Here is a 15,237-nt window from a genome sequence, read left to right as displayed (position 1 = left end):
TTTCAGTGTATGCTAATTTACTACTGTCTTATATAGTTTTCATTCTTAAAGCATTGTTGATGTTTCTTATAGCAGTTTTAGATGGAGATGCTGTCATGCATGTTTATGAAATTAATTTTGTAAAAAAAAAGTATTGTTTTTCGATAGTTGTTTCAGAAAGTAAGGAAAGAATGTAACGATCTAACGCTTACCACTAAATTAAAAATTATAGTTATTAGTCAGGAAGTAATTCTTTTTACATAAGAGTGTGATACAACTCAAAAGTTATAACTATTAGTCAGGACGCAATTCCTTTTACTTAAGAGTGTAATACAAATTCATGCGCCTTAATTTATTCGATTGCGATCTGGCTCACCTGATCTCCGTCAGAGGATAATTGTACAACCTGCAATAATTTTCCTCTTAATAATTGTCCATTAGAAAACTGAAAAATAATATAGGTTGCATTGACATTCTTCATACGAAAATAAATAAATAAAAGCTTTAATTGGTAACGTTAGAAAATTTATTGACTTTTTCTCAATATTTAAGGAACTGTTTACGTGATTTTATTATTCTTGTAAATAATTAACTACACATGTTCTTATCATGTACTAATGTTGTTATTCTGTAACCACTTAAGTGTGGAAGGTTGTGAGGACTTAATGACAAGGAGAGAAGACCAATCTATGAGATGAAAGAGTCTCAAAATTAATTACTGTATCAAGTAATTATTTAAGACTTTTAATAAAAATGATATGGATAATAACAACCAGCTGATGCAGAAAATGTTTTTTGTAAGGGAAGAAGTGATTTATAATATTTTATAAAGAAAAGAAAAACTATAATCTTCATAAAAATATATAACATTGTAACAACAAAATTACAACACCTAAATTTCTAAAAGTTATAATTGTAAAGTATTATATAATTTTTCGTTCTCACTGCACATTCCATTTTTCACAAAAGAAAATCATTATAGAGAAACTTCTTTTAACTATTGCGTCACTACTGATAAAATGAAATAAAAATTAAATTTAGAAAAAAATAGTTGAATATGTTTTAGTTTTTGGCTAAGTCACAGTGTAAGTAATTTGGGAAGTTTGAGTATTATTTTTCATGGGATTTGCATGTGTTTAATTGTCTATAAGAAAAACAAGCAAAATTTAAAAATGTGTTGTCTGAAACAATAAATAACATTTAAAAATGTGTGACATATTATAATATTACAAAATTGTTAATGTGTGTATATTCTAATATTATAAGACAATGGTTTTTTAAATTGTGTGTGACCTTGGTAAAAAAATTATATCAATATCCTAAGTTTACAGTCATATTCTTCACGTCTACAAAATTATTGTCTAAAGTTTAGGACACGCTTTTTTAATTTCAGATTACATTGTTTAGCGGTTGTCTAACGTGAAAAATGGTGTAATAAATCTCATTAATAAATGAATTTATTCAATACCTTGAAATCTTGTTTGAATTGAATCTACAATGGCATAACTTGCAACAATTGGCATCATGTAATCACATATGTGAGCATTTTATGCACATTGGTAAAATAATGCCACAAAAGTTTTCATAACGACATAAGGACCGAAAATTCCACAAACCCCACCAAAAAGTCTATAAACATGGTGACTTTAATTGCTAAATATGCAACTTTTGGTCTACTAGTCCCTAATTCATCTGAGATCCTTGTATTGTTTGAGAGGTAACATGTCATATGTGTTTGCATAATGAATATTATATAAACAATCCCAACAAAACCTTAGATTAACCTTGCTTGCTGCAACATTGATCATTCGAAATAGATAATGATACTATGACTTCCATTTTTTGATTTTTATCCTTGATTTTTTATGTGATTTAGTGTGGATCATTGATTAATATACTACTATCTTTTTAAAAAAAAATCAATAATTCACACTAAGTCAAAAAAAAAAAAGATGAGAATAAAAAAATAAAAATCATCCAAAACAGACAAACTGTATTAAAGTTGCGTGAGAGAACTGCAATTGGTCATTTATAATAATGCAGAAAAAAGTTAAAAAAAAGTGAAATATCTATATAATGTCATGGCATAAAGTGGAAAGCAAGTTAGAAATCAATTATTAGGAGAAATAGAAAGTATAAAACACTCTCTCTCTTTTATTTATATCCATAATAAAATAAAATGTAATTGTATTTACTCGACCCGAAATGCTTGAATGTCAATATATTCGGAACAAATTCTCAAAAAATTCGAAACTTAAGACATTGTTCTAATAAAAGAATTTGAATATATAAATATGATAATTATCATTTTCAGAAAAATTTCAAGTAATAGAACTTGATTAACATATCTATATTTATTCATTCATGAACTTATAAATATAACATACAAACAGTTACATGTACTTACTAAATTCTTTTACATCACTCAATATATAATAAAGCTTTGAAAAACTTTTGCGGATGAATCTCCTTATTTCTCTTTGTAACTTGGAACTCTCTCACTATGAAGCAACAATTGGATTTTTGAGAGTCTCATATTCCACCTCAAATGTTATTTTAATTTTATTTTATTTATTACTTTACCATTTTTTTCATTTTAATGTTACTTTCTTCTCGGCAAATGAATATAATTTTTACTCACTTTCTTTTTTCTTCAAACATTTTATATTATTTTATTTTCTTGCAACAAAATATATATTAAAAGAAATTGAATCATAGCTTCTCAAAAAACTCATGGTTATTGTTTTGACAGTGTGCTGCAAAGGTAATTGTGGTTGTTCTATGAGTACATTGATGCTAAGTTTGAGATTCATATAATTAAGCAACATTAATTTTTCAAGGCAGGTGCTCTACTTAGTACAAAAGATTGTTGAACTATGAAGAAGTATGAACATTTTGGTCTTCAATTTGGACTCCACTGCCTCCTACTCTTGCCGCTGCCTTTTTTGCCTGAACAATTATCAAACTCCTATTAGTTAAGGAACAACTACCAAAGAATCAAATTAAGAAAACTAATTAGTTTAATTAGTTACATTAAATTTATCTTAAATTACATTTTTTTTCTTAAAGTTTTCCTAATATTAATAAGATGCACAATTGACCAGTAATAATTGCTTCAATATATGACATTGCAACACACTTGCTTCATAGTGAGACATCACAACAACTTTTAGAGATAGAGCACATTCTAAGAGATAGCAATATCTATCTAAAGGTGTAAAAAACTTTCATCTTTTAGGAGTATGTATAAGAATTTTCTCCTTGGTCTTGTCTCATTACTTAACTCTATCTTTCGTAAGATTTTACAGATGCGCAATCATTCAAGTTTTTTCAGCATCGTATTTCTATCTCTCGTAATATGTTGGAAGTTTCATATCGACTAGAGATAAGACAATTTCATGATATATAAGTGGGATGCGAACTTCACCTTATCTTACAAGTCGGTTTTGTAGAGCTGAATTAGACTTAACTTAACTTCTTAACGTAATATCCATAATTAATACAAATACTGAGTTGAAGATAGGACAACTTACTTCTTTCTCCCAATTGGCGCGTAACGTGACCAGAAGAAAACACACCACTTGCACAGTTAGTGCTAATACAATCCCTAAATATAGCCCCTGTACTCACGAAGAATCAACACATTAATATTTGTTAGTTTTAATATTTACTTTAAGATCTCTTCTCAAGAGTTTAATGATCAATTTTACCTGTCCTTTCATGTGGAATACAAAAGCTGAGACAACCGAAAAAGGAAGACCTAAAATGTAATAAGATCCTAGATTGATAAATGCACCAAGTTTCTGCCAACCACATCCTCTAGCAACACCTGTTCACAATTATTGAAAAAGTTCACATTCTATAATTTGATTATGCAGAAGTCTAGATAAGTTTAAATGAGATCGAGTTAGTAATATGATGGTAATAAGTAAGAGAAATGATGGCATTGGATGAGATTACTTTGTTTTCCTTGAACCAGTTTAATCCAATTCCTGAATATTCAATGAACACTGGAAGGGAAAAATGGAAATTTTGAATTGAATGAACTTATTGAATACCTTGAAATGCTGTTTGAATTGAATCTACAAAGGCAGCACTTGTAACAATTGGCATCATGGAAATCACATATGTGAGCACTTCATGCACATTGGTAAAAACACGCCCCCAAACTTTCCATAACGACATTAGCACTGAAAATTCCACAAGCCCCACCAAAAGGGCCAAGAACATGGTGACTTTAACTGCTAAATATGCAGCTTTTGGTTTACCAGCCCCTAATTCATTTGAGATCCTTGTACTGTTTAAAAGGTAACATGTGACTGCAACATTACATAGATGGTAATAACATAGACATTTTTAAACATGTTTTGAAAACTAATGAATATAATATAAACAATGCAGTTTTGTAAGAAAGACTAACCTTCCAGCAGCACTAACTCCAAATGGTACCATCCAAAATATACCAGATGTGTTAAGACTGGGTGAAAAAAGAAATATAGTTGATGATTAAGAAGGGAAGAAAGTGGGGTTTCAAATGAGAAAGATAAAAATATAATAACATACAGTAGCTTAGCACTTCAGATATCAACAGAAAAACTAACCATATAGAAAGAACTGAAGTTTCCAATTTCGCATTAGCAAGAGCACCCGACAAGATCACAATTATTTCAAACGTCCATGATTCTAAGCTGCAACATAATGATACAATATAACATAATTAAGCTGCAACATAATGATATAATGCAAGTTGATACATTCTATAAAAGAAAGTTGTGGTTCAAAAAACAAGATCATACCACACCATGACAGCTGAAGGAAGAGCAAGTCTGAGGAATTTTGGGATGTTATGCAGTGATTCCTTAGAGAAGCCAGTCCAAGTTTGTTTGCATGAAGGGGAGAATCGAATGTAAAGTGCAAAGATTATGGTGTTAAACCAATTTGAAATGCAAATAGCAATGGCAGATCCTTTAATACCATAATCAAGTTTTTGAATGAAAAGCCAACATAGAAGCAAGTGCAACAAGCTAGTTAAGCCAGTGGCTAGGACCATAGGAAAGACTATGTTTTGGGTTTGTAGGAACTTGGTAATGCAACGAAGAAGAGCATTGGCAGAAAGACTTGGGATCAAATATCTGGCATAGAGTTGAGCTAGTGCTGCAACTTCTTTGTTTTGATGAAGAAGGATTAGAATAGGCTCTAAGAATACCCAAATAATGGACACTGGTATACTAATAAGGATAAGAACCACCATGGCTCCTTGAGTGTGCACACCAACCATGTGATATTGCTTTGCTCCATAGGCTTGGCCACAGAATGTGTCCAATGCACTTGACAAACCCATCTAAACAAAGTGAATCATCAAGTGAAAAATATTAACATTATATATGAGATGAAGAAATAGTGTATAATAATTATGATAAGGAAACTGATATTTTGACATCATTCTCTTTTTTACTACCATTTAACACTATTTCTCACTATTATTTACTTTTTCTTCTAAAAATATAAAAGTTAACTTTTGTTAAAACTATTTCACCTTTATATAATTTGTTAAATAGTGTCAAATAACATTTGTCCTAAAGATAATAGACAATTTAAAATATGTGTTATTCTATTTGATATTAGAGGAATTAATCATTATATTAATTCAAATTGAAATGTAACAAATTTAAATTAATAATGTAAAGAATTTAAGTGTGAAATTGTAAGTTTATGAGGAAAAAATATTAATATGAACAATATATAAAAGAAATCTATAAGTTTTAGGTTAAAAATATGAATATGAGTTGATTAATATCTATAGCAATCTAAGTTGCATAAAAGTTTTTTTTCTATTTACAAACTTAGTCCAGCCATGTATGTAAGTAGAGGTCATATCAAATTCATAAAATTTGTCAAGATTCATACAAAACATCCAATTTTAACTTTTAGAAGGACTAACATCAAACTATTGCTAGTATATTTTATGTATAATGATATTTTGACTGACTTTTTTTGACCAATTTTTTATTCACCACTTCAATCGTCCTTTGATCATCACATCATACCATTACAAAAAAAAAATTGAAATAGATAATTAAGAAATAATTGAAATGATAGATTAAAAGTTGGTTAAAATATCATTATTCATATTTTATTTACACTCCTGTGTGTATTTGAACTTATATACTTATTAGTTTTTAATATCATAAAATTAAAGTATTATATTCTTTGTAAATTGAAATTTAATTTGATTTCGTTTGAGATGTCAAACCCTAAATTAAAACAATCTATGTACATTAACCAAGTTTAGTGTTCTTTTTTTAACAAAGAAATCAACCCGGAGACAACCTTAATAATTATGCACATCAAAATAGGGAAACGGTGTTGACTAGTTAACGAGAACAACCTAGAAAACAGACATTCTTATTGAAAATAGACATTCTTATTAGCAACAAGACATTAATAACATGTTTGAGTTCTCAACAAACACCAACCTAAAAATTACAGGAGTTTAATAATAATAATAATTACAGTTTTACTCGATTTCTGTTATTCAAATTATTCTCTTTATTTGTTTAGTGGTGAATTGTTTTGAAAGATTTATACTAAAATTTTAAAATTACAATTGCTCTTTTACTATTTACAGCAAGTAGAAATAAAAATAACAAAATTAAAAAAAATAAGAATTTATTAAAATTAAAAAATTATTTATCTTTGTATTTATTTACTTATTTAAAAAGAAAGTAAAATAGAAGGAAAACTATACTATGATTATCATTCTTTGATTCTTATTCTTTGTTTTCTAACCGGATTTAACATAGATCGTTAATTCTTTTAGAAAAAAATAATGATATATTAATCAATAATTCATACTAAATTACTTAAAAAAAAAAGTAAAAATCATATTATTATTATTATCTAAAATAGAAAAAGTGATCTCTCCCAATGAAATCAAACTCATATTCATGAAGTGACCCAGATTCTTAGCAACCTGTGTAAATCTATAATTGCAAAAAGAACTCGTGTTTGAACACATATAATTGATAACAGGATGAGTATAGATTCTTTAATGGACTTTCTATGCTATACTGCTCATTCTAGAGTATTAAAGATATACTGTATTAATATTTTAATTTTTTTTAATATATTTTAAAATTTTAAAACGAGTAATCATCATCGATGATGTATCTTGAAAACACAACAAAAATAAAAACATGAAAACTCAACAGAGACAGAATACACTGCAAACTAAAATGGTGGCTGAGAAAGAAGAGTTCCATATATGACATATGCATGTAAAAATCTGATATCAGAGTAGCTTCTGCAACAAGTTGGTAAAGTATAACAGAGAGAAAATGGTGGAAACTTACCATGACATTGAAACCAAAAGCATTGGTAATGGAAGAAGAGAGAGATACAGCAGCCAGAAACAACTCATTCAAATGACCTACAAACATAAGAGAGATTAGTTGTAAACTGAACTGAAACACACACACAAATATCATAGGACCTGCCAGCCATAGCTGCTTCTTTGATTCTTCTGCTATCTCCTTTTTCCATAACCCCATTCTCTCTTTCTCCACTCTCCCACACAACACAACTTTCCCCAACACAACATTATTTATGTACTGAGAGAGAAACACGGAATTCTCGTATCCTCAGAAATTAATAAATATTTGCTTTTATTAAATTGTGATGTCAATACATTAATTAATAACATTAATGTACTGTTTACTTTCAGGACTCTGTATAACTTCATGACTACAAATACTTAATAAGTCATCTGAAATTTCAGATTTTACAGTAATCTTTTGTTGAATCGTGATAGCGTTTTTGGTCTTAAAGGGGAGTGTTATCTGTTAAATCTAAACTTCTGTAAAAGATAAAAAGGAGTAACAATTTTTTATGGATATTGATAGTTTAATTTATTTTTTTAATTTATTATTTTAATTATTATTTTGATTTTCTTTAATTGTGTAATATGATGATTTAAAAATGATTAAAATATGAGTTAAAGTAATAAAAAGATGAGTCAATTTAATTAAAAATATAATTTTTTGGAAGAATACCTCATACATTAATTGCTGCATGTTTTTATTCGAAAGCCTTAAATTTAGAAACAGACATCTTCAGAAACTTTTTGAAAACAGAGGAAAAAAACAGCTTTTTGGTTCTTTGCATGGAATCGTGGCTTCATGGAAAAGCGGGTTCGTGGCCCTGCTTATTTCGAAAATGCTGCGGTGGCATAGTTGAGCTGGAAAATGAATAAAAGAAAAAAAAATAATAGTTTCACACCTCTTAAATATAAATACACCTATTTAATAACACATGGTTAAATATATTTTTGTTTCTCAAATTTTATTAAAATCTAGAATTAGTTTTTTCTTGAAATTTTTAACTAATTTAATTTTTTATCTTTAAAAATATGTGAATTTAGTTTTTTTAATCAAATTTTGTTAAATTTATTTGAAATTTTAAATACATTTTATGATATTATTTGAGTTAGCATTTAAGTAAAATTAGATTAAACGATATAAATAATTCAAATACTATCATGAAATACACTTACAACGTCAAATAAACTTAACAAAAACTGGTTAAAAGAACTAAATTCATACATTTTTAAAGATGAAGATTAAATTAGTCAAAAAATTTAAAGAATGACCAATTTTACATTTCACTGCAACTTGAGAGACCAAAAACATATTTAATCCGTAATATAATAACACATATTAAAGTTTTAAATTAAAAAATAAAATAAACATATTAAAATATTGTTATTATTATTTGTAATCGTGAAATGAATATCTTTTGACCCGAAACTCAACCTTAATTAAATTTTCCTGTAATTTCTTTTTAATTATGTTATATATATATATATATATATTAATATATATATATATATATATATATATATATATATATATATTATACCACAAATTTTTTAATTTAATAAATTAGTCTCACTCACACAATTATGGTAATAACTAATTAAATAAAATTTGAACAGTATGTAAGAATGGTATGAATTAATGAAGCCACAATTATTAGTGTAATATATAATTTTTTAACAACCAAAAATAAAATAATATAAAAAATAGAATCTTAGAGGTGCTCAACAAAATATCTCAACAATTATTAACGTAAAATATAATTACTACATCCTTCCGTCAATGTTTGACTTACTTCTGAAAAGTTATTTATGACCAAATTGTGTTTATAGAATATTATAATATTTTTCACTTATGATTAAATATTTAAAAATATTTTAAACAAGTTATATTACATTATGTAATGTAATTATATTAAATTTTTAAAAAAGATTTCAATGAGTCAACTAATTATAATGCTATTATTAACTTTTCAAACTATTTTCAACAAAATATAATGTTATTATTAAATGTTTTAAACTATTTTAATCAATTTCAACAAATTATTAATGTTACTATTAAATATTTAAAATTTTTAAACAAGCTATATTACACGTTATAATGATATTATTAAATGTTGTAAAGTATGTTAAACAACTTATAATATATTATTAAATATTTTGAAGTATTTTAAACAAGTTTTATTTAACGTTTTAAACTTTTTTTAAATCACATTATAACTTTATAAGTAAACTTCACTCTAAATATTTATTATTATTATTATTATTATTTAATTATAGGTATATGATAAGATTGATAAGTTTTGAAATTATTAATTCAAAGGCTATATTTAAAATGAGATTTAATTAAATAATAATATAGAAAATCAAATTAGTAATGTATTAATTAGACTGTATTAATAAAACTGAAGAACAAACGGCTGGGTTAAGATTTGTGAATTGTTAGTTAGAAATTTGTTATTATACCATATTTATAAGTTATTATATTAATATAAACCAATTTGATACTTAATTAATGTATATAAGAATTTATGTAATATATATTAGCATAATAATTCTCTTGTAGTAAATAATGACTAAAATTTCGAGATGGAAAAAAATATTACTAATTAAATTATGGCTGATTTAATTGTTAATTTGTATTATTTACTATACTTATTGATACTATAATTATTGATACATAATTACCAAAATTAATGACTAATTTTATTATGTATATATGAATAATTTTTTTTTAGTGATACACGTAAATTAACTTAATTTTCAAAAAGATGATATAGTATTTACGAATAAATTTATCGAAATAATTTTGGTAAAGATGTATATAAATAATAATAATAATAATAATAATAATAATATAAATATATAATAATGAAAGTACTCTTAGTTCAAAGGTACTCATATTTATTACCTCATGCAAGATCAATTTTGAAGATTTTTATTTTATTTTTCACTTAATCAAATAAAAGAAAGTATAGCATTATTTATATCTTCCCTCTTTTTTATTTTATCACTCCTCGCATTGAAATAGACAGAGGTGTGAAAGAGAAATGGCTAAATGACAAAAATCCATTATAAAATTAAGGCTATTTTTAATTTTTGAAAATATAGTGAAATTTTTACTAACTTTATCAAACAGAGAGATTTATATGATTGGACATGCTAACCTTGAAAAGGGAAACAAAAGCACTATTGTTCAAAAAATGTGGCATATTGAATATGATGCAAGAGAATTCAAAGAAACAAAAACCTCTGTGACCACCTCACTCTTGTTGGCCAAAAAATACAACATGTGATCATATATGTCTACATGTGCATGGAAAAAATAAAATAAATAAGGGACGAAAATATACTAATAAAATTGTTGTTATTTACAATGTAATTTTAATAAGTTTAAGAAAATTAAAATTAACCAACAGACTTATATTATATGTTTATTGGAGTGCAGTATATCATGTTTTCTTATCAATAATTAATAATTAATATGAATGAAAGAAAATAAATATTTGATATCATGTCTATGTATATTAGTAAATTTGTTTTAGATAATAGATTAGTATTAAAACATATCTTAACTCAAGAATTATATATATGGACGTGAAATAATTAATCTATCTTATAAAATGACTCATAAATTTTATAACCCAATTAATCATTTCATCAATGGTGTATTTTCTTAAGAAGAGAGTGTGAAGATGAATTCGTGTGAATTTGAAGTGATGAATATGTGTTTCTTTGAGTGAATTTAGATGGTAAAATGAGTGAATTTGAAAATTAATTTTGTGAAAGTTAGTAAGTAATTTAAGTTATATGATAGGTGTTATCAAGAAGAGCTTGAAAACAAATTAATGCAGTTCCAAAGGGTGAGTGAAAAAAATACACCTTGGAGGGATAAATGAAAAATGCCAAATAAGGTTGGAAAAGGAAGAAAGAAACTCATGTCATATGCATATTGTTAAAATTCCTTTCTCAGTGAGTTTTGTTTCTCTTGAAACACCATGCTTTCTTGGCAATCCAACCACATTACAACCCTTAAAAGACCTTAGTGATCAATGCTAATTGTTTGTACATAGTGATTGAAAATAAAAATACAAAACTAAGTGGAAGCTTGCAAGGTTGCCTCAAGTGAAACACTCAACTGGGGAGGAGAATTTCTTGCACTTGAATGCGAATTTTGATGAGAGAAATTGTGTTCAAAATTGTTTAATGATTTTTGCACTTGTATTTTGATAGTTTGAATGGACGTCGTTTAATATTATGAGCAATGCCTTGAGATTTGATATTAGTTCTTGGGCCAACTAATGCAAAAATTATTTTGACCCATTTTGTACAAACTAATTTTGTTTTGCTTTGTTTGGGGACAAACAAAGAGTTAAAGTGGGGTTTTGTGATAAGTGTCTAGAATACATAAATTTTCATATAAATTTGACACTTATCATGCTTTAATTGATTATATTTTGTAAATAAACAATCCATTTTAGCTTATAATTACAGAATGAGGTACTAAAAAGAAGAAAAATAAGAAATTGATGAATTTTTGACGATTTTGTAGCAATTTCTTGAAGAATTAAAAATGATGCAGCTGAGCCCCAAAATTCATGGGTGAGCTCTAGTAAGGCGGTCAATGAAGGATTCATAATATGAATTTTGGAGCTGAGCTAGAACAAAATGGTGTTTAACACTTAAGATGATGTATGATTGAGCCACAAGAGAATGTGCTCAGCACTTAAGACAGTGCATGGTTGAGCCACAAGATAATGTGCTTAACACTTAAGGCGGTGCATGACTGAGCGCCAAAAGTTGGGCTGACCACTGCCCAAAAATTTCTATAAAGAAAGACCTTGGGTACTCATTTCAAGCATCCACTAGAGGCTCTACAGTGTAGCAAAAAGATAGAATAGGGTCTGTGAGGCACGAGGGAGATGCTTTTAGTGTAGATCTTATGTGTAGATGTTGTTGGAATTGCATTGTAATATTCTATGAGTAGCTGAACTCCCTCGTGTCTAAGTTTGATGTAATCAGTTCTGATTCTATTCACTTCTACTTCTTGGGTATTTATCTTTGCTTTCATTCAATTGTTTATGGTTTGATTTATGCTTAATGATGACTTGATCACTCATCTTATTTCACGGGTTTGATTTGAGTTGGAAGATTGATCTCAACTTGTGTGGATGAATTGACGACTCATCCTATTTCACTGGTTGGAATTGAGTTGAAAAAGTGATATCAAACTAAGGTTCAATCGATCATCATATTTCTATTAGTGTTGATTCAATAGCTAAAGGGGATGCTAGAGGTGAAAGTCTTGTACATTAAAGCAATGATTCATTCTACCAGGAGTTGAATCATACTGGGTTTGAAGTCCTTAGGTTCTAGTGTACCAGGGATGAACCTAGATCTACATAGAAAGAATACTCCCAGGATATTGAATGATTTGCAAAGTAAGAAAACAAGATTGTAGTGATGTAGTAAAAAAAGATGAGATGAAATTAATTCATAGCCCCTACTCCACTCAATCTGTCTAATAACTACTATATATTTTTACTTGCACTCTCTATCACAAACATAAAACCCAAAAATCAAACTACCACTACCAATATACTTGTTAAATCCCTCTGGATACCACTTGTTGATACTACTACATACCAGTACACTTGCTGGGAAATGGTTGTTGAGAAACAGTCATCAATTCGCTTCAAGAAATTTAACGAAAAAGACCAAATTGCATCATTTTTTTAATAACCGGGATCAAATTCAAACTTAAAAAAATTGAAGGATCAATTTGACATTTTTGGACAAAAATAAAGATCAAAAGAGTAATTAAACCCTTAATATATTATTGTTGAAGATAAATTAACTTTATGTTACACCTTTATATATATTATTATAATATTTATATTTGCTTTGAGTCAAGAAAATGAAAAGAGAAAATGAAAATGATAATAATTAAAAAATAATAATTTATTTTAAAAAAATCTAGTTTGACTTTTTTGAACTTTTTGTTCAAATTCTGCCATGTTTAATAAATTGATAAAATTTATCCGATTAAAAAAAATCACTATTTTAACTTTTAAAACAACTATTAAAGATCTTTCATGTAATCTCTGTAATTTTTTTAATCTGAGATATATTGAATAAACTAAATAGATAAGTTGAACTTTTTCTAATATGACACCAGATTACAAAACTTGCAAAATTATTCGAAAATCAGTTCACCCATTTGGACGGTATGTTTGGATGAAAAGAGTTCAAACTTCATCCGTAATTGATAGATTTAATCTACTAAAAAAATTATTGTTTATTTTAGGGTTAAATGTGTTTTTATCCTTTAAGTTTCAGTAAATTTTGAAATTAGTTTTTCTTCAAAACTTTATACTAATTTAATCTTTCATTTTCATAAATGCGTGAATTTAATCATTCTAACAAAATTTTGTTAAGTTTATTTGACATTTTAAATGCATTTTATTATAATATTTGAGTTAACATTGAAGCGAAAATGTGTTAAACGGTGTAAACAATTCAAATGCTATCATGAAATGCATTTGAAATGTTAGATAAACTTAACAAAAATTTAGTTAAAAGGATTAAATTCACGTATTTTCAAAGATGAATGACTAAATTGGTCAAAATTTTTAAAGATGGACTAATTCCAAATTTTACTGAAACTTGAGAGACAAAAACATATTTAACCCTTTATTTTATCAACACACATTGTTATTTTAAATAGAAGTGTACGTGAAAAAAAAAATTCCATGAAATTTGGAATTCATAAAACATCAATATTTTTACAATGGAGTTAGTACAATAATTGTGAAGATATTGTTACAAATGTGACCAACTATATGACTAATTACAACGAGAATTGTGTTTGTTATTGTGTATTAATTAGCATTGACTTTCTCCAATTAAGATGTCCTCAATAATGTGGCAACTACTACGAAATTATTCATTGTGTTAAATATGTTTGTATCCTTTTTTTTTTCATTATTAATTCGTGTTTTGAAACTTAAATGGTCACAAACATATTCAACTAATTAGCAATAACACTCTTTTAATGGATATTTATGTATGAATAAGGAAAGATATTGGAGTCAAAAATGAAATAATTAGTGTTAATGAAAGATATGGATGATTAAAAAAAAGAGTCCAAATTCTTTGCTTATGTTTTAGTTCAGATTAAAAATGGAATATGCTTAATATCAGAGAAAAAAAAAATACTCTTTGTTTAGAAAATCAGATTTGATTGGAGCTGGTCAGATTAAAAATAAATTATAAAATCTACCTAAAGAAAACTTATTAAAGAATAAAAATAGGGTTCAAAACTGGTTAAACTAGTTAAAATTAATATTTTTTAAAAACTGATTCAATTAGAAAAAAAAAAACACTTAGTAGTATATTAGATTTAAGAAAAATAAAGTTTAATTTAACTTTTTTATTTTTATTTAAGCACAAAACTATTTATATCACTAAATAAAGAAAATACACTATTTGATAAAATTTTCTGTATCATCCTTTAATTAAATAATTTTACTTTTTAATAAATAAAAAACAATTTATCTTTAATAAAACAATTAAATAACTTCTCTTTATTTTCAAATAACTAAAGAACTTTTGTTTTTAAAAATAACCATGACATAACTTTTCTATTATTATTTTTACAAAAAATTTATATATATATATATATATATATATATATGTATTATTTTTATATTTTTCAATTAATTACTTATAAAAATGGCAAAATAATAAAATAATATTGTTTTAATATAATAAAAATGTAAATACACCAAACCAAATGTGTTTTGCTGATTAATAATAAATATTATAAAATTTTAATTTAAATACATATATTTAATTTATGGGTTAAATATATTTTTCGTCTCTTA

The 15,237-nt window shown here is 26.3% G+C and overlaps 1 protein-coding gene across 1 annotated transcript; it reads right to left on the bottom strand.

The window, feature by feature from the left end:
* Positions 1 to 2,672: 2,672 nt before the first annotated feature.
* Positions 2,673 to 7,650, bottom strand: LOC114181102 (protein DETOXIFICATION 16-like). Its single transcript, XM_028067448.2, has 8 exons — positions 7,332 to 7,650; positions 4,776 to 5,320; positions 4,581 to 4,667; positions 4,400 to 4,456; positions 4,038 to 4,276; positions 3,690 to 3,808; positions 3,513 to 3,599; positions 2,673 to 2,928 (listed from the first exon to the last, which is right to left on the bottom strand). Exons 1-8 carry the CDS (start codon positions 7,527 to 7,529, stop codon positions 2,854 to 2,856), a joined length of 1,407 nt encoding a protein of 468 aa, XP_027923249.2. The 5' UTR covers positions 7,530 to 7,650; the 3' UTR covers positions 2,673 to 2,853.
* Positions 7,651 to 15,237: the final 7,587 nt, after the last annotated feature.

The sequence above is a fragment of the Vigna unguiculata genome, chromosome 4, assembly GCF_037176805.1.
Source record: "Vigna unguiculata cultivar grain cowpea cultivar isolate G323 ecotype 2 chromosome 4, ASM3717680v1, whole genome shotgun sequence".
NCBI classification, from domain to species: Eukaryota; Viridiplantae; Streptophyta; class Magnoliopsida; order Fabales; family Fabaceae; genus Vigna; species Vigna unguiculata.
The sequence above is the reverse complement of the archived record's forward strand: the minus strand, read 5'-3'. Positions and strand labels throughout refer to the sequence as shown.

Coding starts and splice junctions, on each gene's coding strand:
- LOC114181102 (XM_028067448.2), bottom strand. CDS start 7,529: ATGGGGTTATGGAAAAAGGAGATAGCAGAAGAATCAAAGAAGCAGCTA. Junction 4,668..4,775: donor CCTTCAGCTGTCATGGTGTG/GTATGATCTTGT, acceptor ATTATGTTGCAG/CTTAGAATCATGGACGTTTG. Junction 4,277..4,399: donor GGAGTTAGTGCTGCTGGAAG/GTTAGTCTTTCT, acceptor CCTTTTAAACAG/TACAAGGATCTCAAATGAAT.